General features: G+C 42.5%; 1 protein-coding gene across 1 annotated transcript in view; it reads left to right on the forward strand.

Annotated features, from left to right (window-relative positions):
• The window catches only part of LOC100473014 (contactin-associated protein-like 3), a 205,717-nt gene extending 192,035 nt beyond the window's left edge, over positions 1-13,682 (forward strand). The window contains 4 exon segments of the mRNA XM_034647088.1: positions 8,487-8,607; positions 8,609-8,715; positions 8,948-9,019; positions 12,965-13,682. Coding sequence (XP_034502979.1) covers positions 8,487-8,607; positions 8,609-8,715; positions 8,948-9,019; positions 12,965-13,158 — 494 coding nt within the window. The 3' untranslated portion in view covers positions 13,159-13,682.
• Positions 13,683-18,302: the final 4,620 nt, after the last annotated feature.

Below are 18,302 nucleotides of genomic sequence, written 5' to 3' on the forward strand. Positions count from 1 at the left end.
CATTAAAAGACAGTAACAGTGGTTGTTGAGGATGTGGAGAAATGTGAATGCTTGCGCATTGGTGATAGGGATGTAAAATGATGCGACCACTGTGGAAAAATAGTTTGGCAGTTTATTTGAAAGGTAAACACAGAGTTACCATACGACCACTCCCAGGAATCTACCCAAGAGAATTGAAAACCTATGTCCAGGCACAACAGGTGCACACAAATCATCATAGCAGTATTCCCCACTAATAACCCCAGGTGGGAATAACCCCAGTGACCATCGACTATGTGGTATAGTATTACTTTTGATGGCCAGTATTTCATTGTATACCACAAACAAAAGGGGTATACAATGAAATATTGGCCATAAAAAGTAATGAAGCACCAACACATGACACAACATGGATGAATCTTGAAAACATTATGCTAAGTGAAAGAGGATAAACACAGAAAGCCACATACTATATGATTTATTTTGTATGAAATGTCCAGAATAGGCAAATCCATAGAAACAAAGTTTGGGTTTGCCCAGGGCTGGAGAGGGGTAGGAATGGGACATGGTGTCTTGGGTTTCTTTTGGAGTGATAGGAAGATTCTGTAAGTGGATATTGGTAATGGTTTTATAAATTTGTAAATGTACAAAACTCCCCTGAATTGTATACTTTAAAAGGGGGAGTTTTCTGGTATATGAATTGTATCTCAATAATAAGAAAAAAATCTATTAGAGATTTCTTTCTTTTGCCAATGCCTCTTCTGCACACGCAGCTGAGAGAGGTGAGTGATGAGCCAAAATGATGTTTATTCTGAAGTGTGAATGAGTTTATTCAAGAACAGGATGTGATGGGAGATAGGGGGTAGAGAACTGGAAGGACCCAGGGTTCAGGACTGCTGAGACGGAGCGGGCTCCATTGGGAGGGGCTGCGTGATTTTGAAAAGGACTAAGGAACTAAGAGCAGCAATTGCGTAGAGTTCTGACAGTATCCCCTTGTCGGGGAAAAGAGTGGCAGAGACTGCTCACATGTCACTACGTGAAGAGTTGATATTATTTACTAAAGACTAGTCTTCCAGTAAGTACCTATGGGCACTGCCTGTTCAAAGCGTGTAGGGTCCCAAATCACCTTTGATTTCTCCTCAGGAGTTAGTTGCAAGCGTTGGGAGAGTTTGGTGTGCGGCAGGCATGTGTTTTGGGGAGGAAGGAATAATTCCTTCACTTCTTTCTGACTGAAAATCAGGTGTCTCCAGCTCTGAATCGTCAGAAAGACAGACTTGTTTTCTAATTATGTCATTCATCTAGAATTTAAAAAGTTCACTCTGCTGTTTTATCTATTCCAGAATAAATAGCAGGTCGATTCAGTTGAGCTGTTTTCATCCATCAGGCGTTTTAAACCTTCATTCATGCTGTTGGGTGTGCAGAGAAGTTCATTCCTTGTCTTTGCTGTGTAGTCCCTTACGGCGTGAGTACGCCACACTTGTTTATTCTCCTGTTATGGGCAGCTTCATTGTCTTTGTTTGGGGCTCTTAATCTCCTTTATCAACTTTATAGTTACACCTCCTTCTATTATTATCAGTTACCCTTAGGTTAAAATTATGCATCCTTGATTTACGGCATGCTAATTTGTCACACTTCTCAAAACACGTAAAAACTTTAAAACATTTGATTTCCTCTCCCACCCTTGTTGTCCTGTGTTTTACATTATTTTTTTTGCAAGACAGTATTTTTGCTGTGGTTTAAAAGAGTTGATGTTCACTTCCGTTTATCCACCTATTTATGCTTTCTGATGTCCTTTACTGCTTCCTGTGGTTCCTTGAACCACTCACTCAGTTTCCTGATTTTTCTTGCTGATGAGAGCCTCTGGCCGTGTTCTGGTGTTTACTGCCTTCCAGAAGCACCGCTCATTGTGGGTAGCAGAGAGCTCTTGACACACATTTTAATTCTTTGGTTCTTCCTTTCTCTAGTGGATCTTTTGTTAAAATGCTCATTCCTTGCAAAAGCAGAAATCATCCCACATATTGGGATGCACAACTTTGGTGATGTGTCTTAAGGACACCACTACCCAAAGTCTGAGAAAGTTGAGAAAGTTTATGTCCTGAATTGTCGTAAATTTGACTCTGCTTTCAAGATTTCCTACCATGGACATTTTTTAAGTGAAAAAAAAAAGATTTAATCTGTTTTTATTGAAAGTGATTTAGGCTCTACTCCAAATTACAAAGGAAGTGAACTTTATCCTCATCCATTAGCCCACTTTTTCTTAAACGTTACTTTGCTTCATGGCCACAGTCAGACCACATTCTCATACCCTCCTTACCTAGAGTTAAACTGCCCTTGACCCCTTACTTCCCGTTAATATACCAGGTCCTTGAGCCAGGAGCCGATCAAATATATTGACCCCAATATGTAAATTTCTAGTAAAGCATAACTATTCTCCTAAGTTTTCCCTCACCTTTTTTCTTTACGTTTTCTTTATTTTTTTTAAAGATTTTATTTATTTATTTGAGAGAGGGAGAGAGAGCAGGAGCAGGGGGAGAGGCAGAGGCAGAAGCAGGCTCCCCGCTGAGCAGGGAGCCCAACTCCTGGGCTTGATCTCAGTCAGGACCCTGGGATCATGACCTGAGCCCAAGGCAGATGCTCAATCCACTGAGCCACCCAGACGCCCCCTTTCTTTACATTTTAAAGGGAAAAATTTTGAGCCAAAAGGAACCTTAATAAAGGAATCTCAGGAGTCAGCTAATAGGAAAGACAGATTTGCACTCATTGTCTTTGTAAACACAGTTCTATTAATTCTGCTGCTGATTTTGTGTGGACCCAGTTATGGGAAACGACAGCTTGGACCATAACCCTTGCCTCCACTCCCCATTCAATGTGCTTGCGCCCTGAGCGGAGGAATGGAGGACCAGCTCAGCTGACAGGAGGCAGGCAATGTGTGAATGAGAGAGCTGGGGTGGGGATTTGCCCTGGGGGCTGGCGCTTGGCGATGTCCCAGCTAGGAGTGTGAAGCCTGCAGATCCTCAGGAAAGGCTGGCTTGCGGAGAACTCAGAACCTCCAGAGGGAAGGTCGACACCGCTCAGCAAGGTTGTGCCCATCCTCAGTGCCCCTCGTGGAGCGGTGGATGGACTGGATAACTGGGACACATTCCTTCTACCGTGGTGAGGGTGAGGGAAAGAAACTTCTTCCTACACTTGTTTGAGATTAGAGGATCAGCCTGCAGGCCCGCTGTTGGGTTCGGGGCAGAAAAGCAGCAGCCTCCACCTTGCCAGGACCCCCATATCGAATAAGATCCCCAACCAGAAAGTCCTCATTAGCACACCAATAAATAAACAAGTAAAGAGATAATGTCACCCCTAAGGAGATGGGGAAAAGGATTAAAGACAACAAATACAATTCCCACATCAAAACAGAGCTGTTAGAGAAGACAGAACGCAGCTAGCATGAAACTTGGCCCTCAAGGAAATTTGAAAAAAGTCACCCATGCACACACCAACTCGGGGTTAAAGTAAATATGGCTTTTCAAGATTTCCCTGGGTCATATGAAGGAGAGAATCATCATGGGTTATCCTTAAACAGTGGCCTGGAATATTATAGAGATGGACTATCTTCAAACTGCAAAGAAAAAAGATTAAGAGAGAGAAATTAGGAGGGAAAATAAGAGAAAACCTAATGGGAATAATTAGAGATCCAGAAACAGAACTGGGAGCAAAGACACTAATTATGCATTAAAAAATTTTTTTCTGAGTTAAAGGAAAACCTGAATTGCAGATTGAAAGAACGCATCAATTCTGGTGAGAAAAGACATACAACTGGGAGAATTTCCAAATTGCGAAACCCACAGAGAAAAATCTCCCAAACTTTCTAGACAGAAGTTACGACAATGAAAAAATAATGATTTTGCCATCAGCATCCAACTTCTCATTTGTTACAGTGGGATGAAAAAATATGTGGATTATCGTTAACATTGCTGAGGAATGAGCCACAAGGCAAGCATCTAATATATAATGTATCTGACAAGGTTAAAAAAAGATATTTTGGATAACAAGGAAGGATGGAGATTAAATATTGACCGGTGCATCCCATCTGAGGAAAATACTAGAGAATTATTCCAGTCAAAAAATGAATCACAACCATGACCTCAGGATGGAAAATATGAAGGCAACAGGAAATAGTGAGCAGTAAACCTTTTTTTTTTTTAAGATTTTATTTATTTATTAGAGAGAGAGAGACAGCCAGCGAGAGAGGGAACACAAGCAGGGGGAGTGGGAGAGGAAGAAGCAGGCTCCCAGTGGAGCAGGGAGCCCAATGAGGGGATCGATTCCAGGACCCTGGGATCATGACCTGAGCCGAAGGCAGATGCTTAAGGACTGAGCCACCCAGGTGCCCCAGCAGTAAACCTTTTGATGTATATTGACACCCGACAAGCATACAAAGTCATTGCTATAGTTACGGGGTTAATAATAGGCTACGTGGGCACAAGCCCACCCCCACATGTCCATACCCACAACCCACATATACATATAAATGTCAAGTACAAATTCTTGACTGCAACATAATGTTCTGATGTTGCTTTCTTGAGTAATAGCACTGCCTAAACATTTTAAATTTATCATTAAAAACTAAATTCTACGAAAGTAGTCCAATTAATAATTAAGATAAATGTCTGCCCAGGATTTGTTCTGTGACCCTAGCCTGGTAGCTCTCATGTCAGACTTTGACCAGAAAGGCAATGCTGTCCAGTCCCTCTTTTGGCTCAGTGGCTGAGACTTTTAATTGGCCTGTAGTGTTTTGTTTTAGTTTTTAGTTTTTAGTGTTGTAGAAGTCCCATGTTACTATTATTGTGTTTTCCCGTTTTAGTTCTTCTTGACCCTCTCTCAAGTATATTCAAGCAAGGATGCCTTTCTTTAAGGAATATATATTGGTGGAATGCAAAAAAAAAAGNAGTTTTTAGTATTTTAGCGTTGTAGAAGTCCCATGTTACTATTATTGTGTTTTCCCGTTTTAGTTCTTCTTGACCCTCTCTCAAGTATATTCAAGCAAGGATGCCTTTCTTTAAGGAATATATATTGGTGGAATGCAAAAAAAAAAGTTAAGTGATCTTTAAAGAACTCTTTTATTTTTTAAAAGATTTTATGTATTTATTAGAGAGAGAGAGAGAGAGCACAAGCTGGGGGGAGGGGAGTAGACGCAGAGGGAGAGAGAGAAGCAAACTCCCCAGTGAGCAGGGAGCCCAACATGGGGCTCAATCTCAGACCCTGGGCTCATGACTTGAGCTGAAGGTAGACCCTTAACCAACTGAGCCACCCAGGCGCCCCAAAAGAACTCTTTAATTTAAAATGATCATTTAATTGAGTTGTCTCAAGCTCGCTTTACTTTACTATAAGAATCTACCTGAAATTCATCATACATAAAGCTCCTTGATGTCCCATATAATCAACTTGGCCAAGATAGCTCTATGTTTCAGAGTTGTTCATTACAATTATAACAATGTAAACATGTCCCTAATTTTAGTTGCTTTTAGAGGTCTTTTACACGGCACTTACCTTTGCCACTTTAAAACTACTGAACAGAATTTTGTAAGCCCATGTCGCTCCCAGGGCATTTATTCCAAATCTCAAAGTTAGACCATTTTTCTTAAAAATATGACTCTTTTCCAAACCAGAAGGAGCAAGGATACAAAAGATTTGGCTTTCAAAAATGACAGACTGAAACAACGAGATGAAGTTTAATAGGAAAAAAGGTGAAATGGGTAATAAGATTGAAGAAATCCACCCCATGCGTTTGTATGGAGGCGAAACTTTCCATCTCCCCTCTTAGGGTCTGTGGCCATTAAACTGACCTAAGAGATTAACAAGAAAAGCATATAGATTTCTTTAATGTACTTGGAGCCTCCACAGGAAAATGAAGACCCAAAAAGCAGATAGTGTTTTTTTTTTTAAGATTTCATTTACTTGAGAGAGTGAGAGAGAGAGAGAGAGCACGAGAAGGGGGAGGGTCAGAGGGAGTAGCAGACTGCCCACTGAGCAGGGAGCCCAATGCAATGAGGGACTCATCGATCCTGGGACTCCAGAATCATGACCTGAGCCAAATGCAGTTGCTTAACTGACTGAGCCACCCAGGCGCCCCCAGATAGTGTTTATATGCTAGCTGAAACACAGGGTAGTAATCGTAGAGGAGTAATTAAATGTACGGGAGACGAAGGGGAGAAGAGTTACTTTAACGAGGTTTGTATGTCCGGATTTCTCCGGCTCCACCCCCCTTCTCTGGCGACTAGAAAGCTTCTTTCCTCCAGGTACAGGGTGGGCAGCTTTGCCACAGGAGTTTATCTCCCGCTTTCGGGAAGAAAAAGGGGGAGGTCAGAGTGCCCTTCTTTGCACCTGTGGTTTTGCAAGTGCCGTGATCCCCAAATAAGCCTTCTACCCAAGTGGCCTGTTTTGGGGTGTCATATCCTGTCACTCTTCACGGAGAAGCTTCAGGGTGTATTGCTTAATGTTAGTGGCGATGAGGAGTCTTTAGTTACCATGACATTCAAAAAACTCAGCGGCATGAGATGGCACCCAACCATGGAAATGCATTTTTAGCTTGAGCCAATGCAAGTAGTCTTTTATAACAAGGTGGGAGCCCTGTATTCCTCCGACCACAGGTCCAGAGTGCCGCATTTTAAAAAGTTTCAACAGCCAAACTACTCACAGAAGGGTGGTAATGGGACTGAGTCGATTCTCTGATTGTAAAACATAGATTGCCTGCATCCCGTGTAACAGACACTAAGCTAAGTGCAGGGCAGGGGGTTGGGGGGCGGGCAAGAATAAAATCCACTGCCCGCCGGGAGCTTGCCACCTGTTGTGTGAGAGAGACAGAGCATCCTCGGAGAATGACTGTCTGTAACTGACGCACCAGGCGAGGCTGGCTGGCCGTAGTTAGGCACCTCGGCTTCAGAGTTCAAATGCTCCCATCCGAAAGCCCGCTCCAGCTGCTTCCCAGCAGCGTCGCAAGAGGCAAGCCATTAACTCCTGCTCTAAGTCCTCACTTTCCTTTATATTTAATGAAAAAAGTAGCTCTTTCTTTTTCACAGCGTCTAGCATTTATGTATTGGGTTCCCCATATCCAATTGAAACTATTTCTAGTAACTTGTATTATCAGGAAATGGAGACAAAGGAGCAGAACCCCTCAAAAACTCAAAGGAGTTACAAATTGTTCTCAAAGAGTTTAACTACAACATCAAGATAGACTGGGTCACAGCTGAGATTCTCAGGGTGAACTTAAAGACCAGCTGTTACGCCAACCAAAGAAACACTTCTAGAGTCTGTACATACATTCTGTGGAAGGTATATGCATTCATTAGAGTAGAACGAATAGTGTAATGGCCCCAGGTACCTGTCCCTTAGTGCGAGCAAGTATGAACATGTCCAGAAGATACTGACATAATAAAAGAGATAATACCCTGTTGGAAAGGGGGTTACTACAACCAGCCTGGATCCAGGTCGCCCCACGGGAGAGACCTTGGTTTTCTAAAACCTGATGTTAACTAGCTTCCAGTAGGAATAAAAGCACTCCGGGTATTACGCTGTAAGCATTAAATTCTCACCCCTGCAAATGACTTCACACAACGCCCTGCCTGTGGAAGCTGCCGGGTAAATTCTCCGTTGCCGTTTATGGTTGGTAGGAAAACATGTGGAGCCCCTAGTGCACTCACTGAAGCAGGTTAGGGAGTCTGACAGCAGATGCCAGTTGTCCCCACATTGCGGTGGCTTCCTCTGTGGGGCACATGGATGCTTCTCTGAGCACCCATGAAACAGCTGAAGCCTGCACTCTAACTGCCCCTAGTCAGATATGGGGCGCACGGGGCAAGTGCATGCAGGAGCTAATTGTCATCGAAGTGAAGGAGTCGATGTTCTCCTCTCCTGGGTCCATCGCTGCGCTTTTTCAGCTAACCAATCTCAGTCAGATCCGAGTGAGGGCAGGGGCCAGGTTGGGGAGCAAGACTAGACTTATGGAAAGGGGACAGAGACCACCATTGCCAAGGGGGAAAGGCATTGGGAGATGGGGTTCCCAGGTGGCATCTGCGGTTAGGGAGGGGCCCCTATGGGGCTGAGAACAGTGAGCCAAACTGAAGTGTAAATGGCGAGATTAGAACTGCGGTAGGGATTGCCAGAGCACTGTTGTCCCCAAACTCAGGAGACATTTCACTGTAACCACGTGGCTCACTGGCCACAAATCCTGTTACAAAATACTGTAATGGTCATTTGAAAAGCGCAATGGCAGAGGATTTAATTCCTTTGTATGGCGTGACTGCATTCAGGGACGCTTCGGTCTTCCCCACGCAGAGTTAGCACCCGCGGGTCACTAACGGAGGCCGCAGCTACTGGTCCTGGCTGTCTTTTCCTAAGGAAGGAAGGACAGAGGGTTCGGAGGGAGGGTCGGTTCACCGCTACTGCGCAGACGCGGGCTAAGCCTGCGCCCCCCCCCCCGTGGCCCCCGCGCCCTAACGTGTGCCGGTTTTCTCTGCCCGCAGAGCCCCCCGGCGCGGACCCGGACACGCTGCGGGCCGGCGCGCGTGGCTTCACCGGCTGCCTCTCGGCCGTGCGCTTCGGCCCCGCCGCTCCGCTCAAGGCTGCGCTGCGCCCCGGCGGCCCCCCCGGTCACCGTGCGCGGCCACGTGGCCGCCGCGTCCCGCTGCGCGGAGGGGGCGGGATCCGGAGCCCCGGCGCGGGAGGCCATCCGCCCGCTCGCAGGTGGCGCAGGTGCGTGCCCCTCCGCTCGCGGTCGCGCTCGCCGCCCGCGGTCCTCCACCCCGTCTCCATCCCGGAGCTTTCCAAAGCCCTCTGTTGGTTCGCCTTGCCTCGCCATGCTCTGGTCTTGGTTTCATGTTCATTTCTACCGGCGCAATGCTCTGCTCTCCTGTCGAATGTTTGTGAATGTCTCCAAAGTCCTCCTTCCCTCTCGCCTCTGTCATTCTCCCTTTTTCTACTGTAGGTGGTTCTGGACCAACAGATGGGGGAGAACCCTTAGTTAATGCTGACAGAAGTGACTCTGCTGTCATCGGAGGTAACAGGGCTGTGAATGACCTGGTCCTTGGCGTTGTTGTCACTGTTGGCATAAACCAAAAAGTGTCTGATAATCCGCGCTGATGTGCGAGGTCAATGGCAGGCCACATACATTCGCTGATGTTCTTGATGGGACTGTACCCAAGTCAGCGTCTGCAGGCGCTTAGTGGAAGGAACCCATGCTTCCACGGGGAAGCTTTTTAAAGGATAGTTGCCAAATTCCAGAAAAATAAGGTTTTTCATTTGAAAATACCCATTCATATTTCCCAAGATAGATAGATATAACATTCACCTTTACTTCTTCGATTCAAAATAGCCATGGACCTCTCAGTCCACTAGCCCAAAACTTTTAAAAATAATATTAAAAGTAAAACATTAGGTGGAGAGAAGCACCTAACTATGCAAGTTGTCATTTTCTTAAACATAAAGATAGAAAACTTAAAGATTTTTCTAAACATAAATAGACGAAACTGTTTCTGGTGTCAGTCTTATCTTAGATTTATATATACTTATTTATATTTATAAATACAATTGCTAATATATATTTATGTAATATATATATGCTTTTAGTGTCAGGTGTATTCTATATTTGTGGCATTAAAACTGGATATAATGTAGCTCTTTAAAGCAAAGTCCTATAGCTAAACTATATATGTATTTATATACATGTTTATATATAATATTATTTATATTTTCTATCTATTTATATATATTTGAAGAGGTAAAAGTAATTGCATTTTAAATATCTCCCAACCCATTCTCTGAAACAGAATTTATTTAGGTCTGACTTAACAAATGAATATTCAAGTTTCCTCCTTATGATTCAGAGAACGTTTACATTTATTTACTTAGATTATTGAAATGTGTCAGTTGCAAACTCTGCTTGGTGAGGATGACGTGAACTGCTCTCCATTCCATTGCTATTCCAAACAAGGGAATTAGTCCTGGATCTGGGGGATGCAAGTGGGTGTCCACTCTTCAGGCAGGCTGCGCACCAGATCAGATCGGATCTGTTCATTTTGCTTCTGTTCATCAAGACGCCGATTTTCTCCAGACTATTAGGAAGGGATTCAGACATTTTCAAGTGCTGACCAAATCTATCTTAAGAAGGTTAACATATCCATTCCTACCTTAACTACTTCTGTTTTTGTAATGAACGAGATATATGAGCCCTTGATTTCACAACTCCAAGAACAAACAAAAAACATATATGTTATTTATAATGTTTATCTAAAAGGAATACTTTGTGTTAAAGTATAAATCAAACTTAATCCTGAGCCATGCTCATTTATTTTTAATGAGAAGACTTCACTATAAAGCAAAACTTGATATAAAATAAATTTACTTAAATGTGATTAATATTTTCAAAATAGGAATCAAAGTCCAAAAATGCAAAATGTCATGGTTGATGCCATTTTTAGCGAGAGCGACGATGATAGGTAGATGATGGAACAAAGATGTGGTCTTTGGAGCTTTATTGCGTTCGGTTAAATATCATTGGCAGGTTGTACGAAGTAAATAATTTGCACCAGTATCATTCCCCTGAGAAACCCTACTTGGTTCCTGATAGACGGGATAAAGAATCAGAGCACTCGGGGTGTTTGGGTGGTAACAACTCAGGTGACTGGCCCCTGCAATTTACTTGGATCTGCCTTCGATCAATGCAGTGGCTCTTTCCTGCGTGGTTTGTCAGCGCCAAGTATATTGACCTCCAGCATAGAATTCTGGGTAGAATTCTGAGCCCTTTGTCTAATTGATCGCAGACTGCACCCACATGAAAAGTACTTGATCTGGTTAAAGGATTACTCCGATAGAATAATTTCTCTACGTTCTGCAGTGTGCTTTTTCATCTTCTCTTGCAAGCAAAGGGAACAATATAGGAAAGGAGAACTGACCTAAATAACATTCACACCCAGTAAACCAGAGACCACAGAGAGTTTCTTGCCAAGGGATCCATCATATAGATGGACAGGTAGAGAAAGAGACAGATGTGTAGATAGATGGAGAGGCAGGCAGACCTAAGTGCTTGTCACAAACACATTTACACCGGAATTGCCGAAAGGAAGGTTATGGAAGGCATCTGATGCATTATTCAAATTATCTCAATCTCTTCAGAGAGCGGATGAAGACGGGTTATTCTAGGACCATACCAAACCTCACAAAACAAACAAGCTAGTAATCAATTACATACATAATAGCATCCTGGATGTTGGAGGATAATGGTGACAGTAACTGTATAATCAGGTGGCCTGATCACTGTTATTGAGTTACTGTCCCTGACACTAAAATTGGATATGATGTAGTTCTTCAAAACAAAGTCCTGTAACGGAGCATAAAAGTAATTAAACCAACTCTACTGTTTGTTCTCAAGTGAGATGCAAAATATATTGAACGTGATGACTATTCCACCTATTCATATTGAAGAATCTTCCAAAAGATTCTTGAGCACCTGCTCGGGAATCCCTGTGACTAAATACACCCAACCAAGCTTCGAGTTTGCTGGGCTGCATTACGCTTCTTTAAGTCTGTCCCAGAGTGTAGTGAAGAGTCTTCATTTAACAACACAAATTTTGATTCACGTAACTAAACAGTGATGTGTGTTCTAACATTTGCTAATTGGAATATCAATGCCTGTGTCAGTCATCTTAAAAGTATATTGACTAGTGAATGCTTATTTTGTACCTCCCTGTTTTGGATTAGACATTCGTTCTTTATGCATAAGATAGCTGGAGCAAACGCTTCTAGGCCTCATTTGACCATCCCAGCCCTGGGAGTGCTTTAAAAAAATCTGAGGAACTTTTAAAACAATACTGATGTCCAAGCTTCCCGTCCAGAGATTCTGTTGTGCAGCCGAAGTTGAGAACCACTGGCATAGCTAATGCTTTCAGTACTTAAAACATTACCGATAGGAGGTGTCAAATAATCTACTTTCCCTGTAGCTGCCTGACAAATTACCAGCCACTCAGAGCTTAACCCAACCCACTTTTGTGTTATTATGTCCCAGTTTCTGTGGGTCAGGAGTCCAGGCACAGCTTAGCTGGGTCCTCTGCTCGGGGTCGCACAAGGCTGCAATGAAGGAGTCAGCCAGGGCTGAGGTCTCATCTGGAGATTCCTCTGGGGAAGGACCACTTCACCTGCATGGGGTTGGCAGCATTCGGTGTCTTGTAGCGTAGGACCGAGAGCTTCTGGATTTTTGCTGGCTGCACCTAGAGGCTGCCTGCAGTTCCTGGCCATGTAGGGATTCCCATATGGATTCCATACCGTGACTGCTTGCCACCTTACAGCCAGCAGGAAGAGGGACAGTCCCATAAGGCAGGTGCTACTGTCTTATATAACATCACCACGTAACCAGGTACAGCTTATCACCTTTGTTGTATTTCACTGGTTAAAAAGAAGTCACAGTCCTACGCACAAGCAATTGAAGGGCATCACACAGAAGGCATGGCCCCCCAGCAGCAGAGATCACTTGAGACTCTTTTAGCCTCAGAGAAACAAGTGGTATACTCAGCACAGAACTGTAAGTCAGCAGAGCGGCAGCACCAGATTTCTGTTAACATAATAAGCATTTAATTACTCTACGACTGGTCTATGCACTCTATCCTTTTAAAATGATAAAAACGTGCTTACTCATTAGCATGAAGTGTGGGCATGCCCTAAGAGGCCATGCCATGGTTCTGAATTTAAGCATGAGGGCATTAACTGAAAGCCAGGCTGATAGATCGTTAGCATAAAGGCATAAAACCGCTGTATCTAAAGGAGGTAGGGACTTGAAGTAAACTCAGTGTTCTAATACCACCTAGTTTCCAATTTTCTGACGATGTATATATGATGTAAATGAAGCTTTCTACTATCTATATTATATATGTGTGTGTGTGTGTGTGTGTGTGTGTGTGTGTATTACAGAGTTTGTATTCTGATTGTATTTTGCTTTCTCGTCTCTCACTAGGTGTGATAGCGGTCGTGATATTTATCTCGCTCTGCGTCACCGCCATAGCTATACGCATTTATCAGCAGAGATGGTTATACCAAAAAAATGAGTCAAATATTCCCCAAACTGGAGACAACGCTGAGACTGCTCTGAAAAGTGAGGTCAACATGCAAAGTACAGTCAGTGAAAGCCAGAAAGAGTACTTCTTCTGATGGCCAGCGGCGGTTTATCCAGAGCTCCGGGGATGTGACTTTCTCGCTAAGCCAGGGGCTCCCAGCGGATGAAGCTCCCCCCTTGTCCTCCTGGGACAGGTGGCAGCTGCGTAGCGCCATCAGCTTGCTCGCGTGTGGTCCTGGGAGGCTCTGCTCAGTGCTGCTTCATGATCTGTTTATGTAGAAGTGACTTAGGTGTGCTCATTAATCACTGTGTGGCGGTTTCTGATTGTTCTGGCCCGATTGGCGAAAATTCAAATGTATTTTGCATAATGACTTTGGGTTTTAAGTGAGAACAAGGATTTGAGCTGTGGCCCTATTCTCTTAAAAATGAGACACAGAAGTTTATAAAAGTCAAAGTTGGACTCTTGTGTTACGTGGAAATCTGTGTTTTGCTTCCTTTATTGATCACCTGCTGACATTTGTAAGCCGGGAAGTGCTTCTCAGATAGTCTTCGACTGCATTTCCATCTTTCTGTGAACCAGAGCCCACTGGCCAAAAATGCATTAGAAACCTAGAAAACCTATTTTTTTGGCCGATTGTTTTTATTATTTGTCTCTTTTAAGTGAGTTTGCATACATTTTTAATGATGAAATGAGTATTGAATGTCAGCTATGAAATTGTAGTATTCTGTTCGTTTACGGAACAGAAAAAAGTCAAAGGTAACAAAGTGTGTAAAGCATTCCAGTCTGCAATACTGTGCTTATTTTTCTTTGTAACTGGTCATTTTAATCTTTGTAAATTATGATAAAGATCAGCTAATGATCTCCCCAAAATGTATATTTTCTAACTGAAGTTGAGCCCAGGTATAAACTCTATACTTAACACTGCAGATGCATCCTTCGTCCATTTCATTGGAACAAAACAGAATCCCAAATTCACTTCCTTCAAATATGGGGTGATTAGGTCACTATCCTTTGCAGTCCTGTGGTTCTCTTGTTCTGAAGGTTATCACACAATTTGATTTCTTGCAACTGTCTTTTCATTTACTTGGGAAAAGTCACATTTTGAACTAAAGCTCTCCATTTCTTTTTCTAAATTTTGAACTGATCTAGGCAAACCATCCCCTGAAATACCATCTCAGTCACATTACTATTTGGAATATCCGTGGAAGGATGCTTATGCTGAGGGAAAATGCAGGTTGTATGATCTAAACTAAATCTGCCATTCTGGTCAAGAATCTAGGATCTTGGAGTCAGTTTCCATCAGAGCATCCAAAATCAACCAGTTCATTTCATTTTAGAGGATATTTGCATACTAGGGGAGCAAAGAATTTGTATTAACCATGGGAATTGTTCCAGTAACTACTTTGTGGCAGTGGTCCTAAGATAATTGCATGGAGCCCACCTTTTGCACTCACTAGCCAGTTTTAAATAAAATGTGCTGCCCTCTTCATATGCCACTTACCATGTGCCTGCCAGGAAATAGATTGCTTCCTTTGACCACAACAGCACCACCTGGAACTCCATACACTTAGCCTTGCTATGACCTTGGAGTGTATACCTATTTTTCTGTGACTTTTTTTTTTTTAAACAATAGAAAAAGATATCCTCTATACTACGTCTTTTCTCAAAAAAACCTCTTTCCTATGGTTTCGTATTAGTTTTCTATGAGGTTTAACAAATTACCACAATTTAGTGGCTTAGTGCAACACACATGTATGATCTCACAGTTTCTGTGGATCAGGAGCTGGGCATGGGTTCACTGTGTTCTCTGCAAGGTTGCAGTGAAGTGTCAGCCAGGGCTGCGTCCTCATCTGGAGACTTGGCTGGGGAGTCCTTGGTCTTATGGTTATTGGCAACATTCAGTTCCTTATTGTTGGAAGATTCATGAGACCTTGCTTCTGTTTAAGGCCAGCAAAAGGGGGAGGAGACTCTAGAGTAAGTCTGCTAATAAAAGGGAGCTTTATATAATGTAATGTGATGATGAGAGCGACAGCCCATCCCCTTTTCCAAATTCTGTTGGTTAGAAGCGAGTCATAAGTCCTGTCTACGCTCAAGAGGAGGGGATTACATAAGGACTTGGACCAGCAGGCTGAGACTGTGGGAGTCACTTTAATCTACCACAGTACTATGTCTTTATTGAAGTCTCTTTAAGTAAATGCAGGATTTTCAGGGTCTCAGTATAGTAATATATGAAGAACTTACCTTGGTGGATGGTATACATACTTTTTTTTTTCAAAAGGCCTATGAAGAGTCGAGAAGGATTCAACACAAAAATGATAGGTTCTAGTTAATGTATAGCTGAATGTTAACACCCTGAAATCATTGCACCTTTAACAAATGATCATATTAAGTTCCAAAAATGTTAATCACTTTGGTAGCTGGCATTTTGCAGATTTATAGTTAGTGAAATTCCTTGTATTCTGCTCCCTTTTTAAAAGAAGAAATGAAATATTTGTACCAAATTGCAGTGATATATCACCCACTTTACTGATTTGTAAACTTTACCTGCTTATTTGTTAATAAAATAACCTTTTTGAATTAAATTAGGAAAATATTTTTAAGAGAAATTGAATGAAACTTGAATTATGAGATGATATTGTTTTTCCCCTAAAATATTAAAACATGTGCAAATGTATATACCCTGTGGTAGTGTGTGTGCTACTCTCTCTGTATACATATGGAGATAACTCTATCCTGTTAATATTATGCGTGATGGTATTTAAATGATCAGACACTAAGTAAAACATAAAGTACCTAATATTTACTGATTACTACAAGTTAAAATACCTATGAACGTAGATATTTTAATCTTTGCCAGAGAACAATAATTTAACCATCAGTACGTTATTTGTTGAATGTTTCCTATATACTCAATACTGGTCGCACGAGATTTTCTCCCAGAGTTGGGTTTCTAGAGCACTGTAAATACATAAATTCCAGTTTGCGGATAACACCCTTCTATGAAATAAATGTTAAAAGATAATAGTTCCCCAAGTTTTATTTCCAAATAGAAAAGGGAAATGGCACATAATTCACACTTATTATTGGGCCTAGAACTTCAGAACCTCTGTTTACTCCATGATGAGGTAAAGCCCCCCTTCACTCCCTCCCCAGTATTATGGAGCAATGTAGAAAAACATACTGGGGCATCCTGTGTGTCTAGCATAGCCACTGCTTCTGGAATTTTTTCGTTTTCTTTCATACAGAACATCTGATAGATCATTGTTTTCAATGGATTTTTTTAAGAATAGAATATGAAGTTCACAGTTCTTGCCTTGAAAGAAGACGAATACTACTGAAGTGTGTTCTGTAGAGAGAATAAGTCAGCCCCGACGATGCAGCTGGAATATTGAAATCGTTTTCCAACAAGGGGGATGCAGTGGACCCATAGTAAATGAAAACATGGTTACTGGGTTGCTTAATCTATTGTTTTGCAATCCATGGAACTAACACATTTAAGGAGTCCCTCGGTGCCTTCTCTGGATCCCGGCTGTCTCCTTCTGCCCCAGCCTGGCTCACCACCAGTGGCAACACGGAAAGAAGAATTAGAAAGATAGTAATAACCATGGAGTGGTTTGCACTCCACATGGTGGGGAATGGATCTGGTGTGTATGTGTGCCCACCGCTACCCTGGAGCCCGCGGGCACACTTGCAAGCTCTAGGGTATTAGCAGATTCCCGGCACGTTGAAAATACTGACTACGCCCCAATACAAATATTATTAGTGATAGATCTTTGGGCTACTTAAACCTGCATACGAGTATTATGACTTTGGGGGGGATGAAAGTATTCATAAGTACTCGTTCAGCAAATTTAAGTTCAGAGAAAGTTTGAGTTTTTATCAAAAAAAAAATCATTATTCTCAGGATCATAGAGCGTTCCTGTTAGCAGGGGCATTAACTCTCTTGCCATGCAATCTTAGTTTCCCGCTGCACAGGCCCTCCAAGCAAGTTGGAGTTGCTTTTTCCAAGGAAGCACTGTTTATTAGGAGTGAAGTCGGGTTGCAACAGCCTTGTTTTTCTCTACAGGTTCTCCCGGGTACAGCTCCTGCTACAGTCACTGCTGAGCATTTAGTTGGAACATCAGCCGCGACTATGTGGCTTCGGTACGCTATTTCTGTATAAATACAGGTTGTGATTTGGGAAGACTGGTCTGTGTCGCTGGCCTGTGTGGCAGGATTCAGGATACGTAAAGCACACGGCTGGGAAAGTAAAACTCAAGGGCCGCTTCCTGCTGGGAAAGTAAACCTCAAGGGCCGCTTCCTATGAACACTTCCGCTTCGGAATTACCAATAATGTGCGACATCTGCCATCCTTTGTGACCAAAAACTGATATATATTCATTTTACTGTTTATTTATGTTTGGAGGATGAGACCCTGGACTCAGTTTATCATGTCCCTTGTGAATATGCCCCGTCTCAGGTCTACACTTGCCTTTAGATTTGGAAAAATTAAGTACCTTTTATAAGGTACTTAACGTTAAAGACATTTCTTAAGGTAGAGCCTTCAAGCTGCATGTAGTGCTTTACGTCCCCAACAGACCTGCTATCTACTCCGTCATTTTCTGTGATTCTCAGAACCAACTTAACCTTCCTATTTTGAGGGCAGAACTTACTTTTTCTAAAACTCATCACGGTTCCATTTATCCTGCTTTTCCTACTTTTACACATAAATCTGCGAGAGCTCCTTGGATACAGAGATGAACGAAATTGTTTAAGCAGAAAATCCATTTATTGGCGATCTAATTCTAATCAAAATTGCTTCTAAAATAAGTTTGAATAACAGTCACCTTTAGCTCAAGTTTTTACTTTATGCCTCTTCATAGTCTCAACTTGTTCCAAATACCTATAATTATCCCAATGATTCGTATTCACTCTTGTCTCTCGGATTGGTGTCACCTGACTCCATTGTGCTTCCAGGGCTACTCCAGACATTCAAAAAAAAGAAGAAAAAGAGCATTGTTTTCTGTCAGCAATATCATGCCCCATAACCTCCCACATTTCTCTTCCCTGAGACATGGAATTAGTTGCCCTCAAGGGGCACTCTTTCCATCTATGAAAATATAGGAGTTCCAGTGAGCATATAAGAACGTTTCACGTACAACCTGTTGGAAAGGAGGACTGTGTCATTGCTGGGCCACTTAAAGGCAAGGTTGGAAACAGCATGTAAGAGAATGAATGCAAAGTACTATTTCCGGTTTA

This window comes from Ailuropoda melanoleuca, chromosome 17 (assembly GCF_002007445.2).
Source record: "Ailuropoda melanoleuca isolate Jingjing chromosome 17, ASM200744v2, whole genome shotgun sequence".
Classification (NCBI taxonomy): Eukaryota; Metazoa; Chordata; class Mammalia; order Carnivora; family Ursidae; genus Ailuropoda; species Ailuropoda melanoleuca.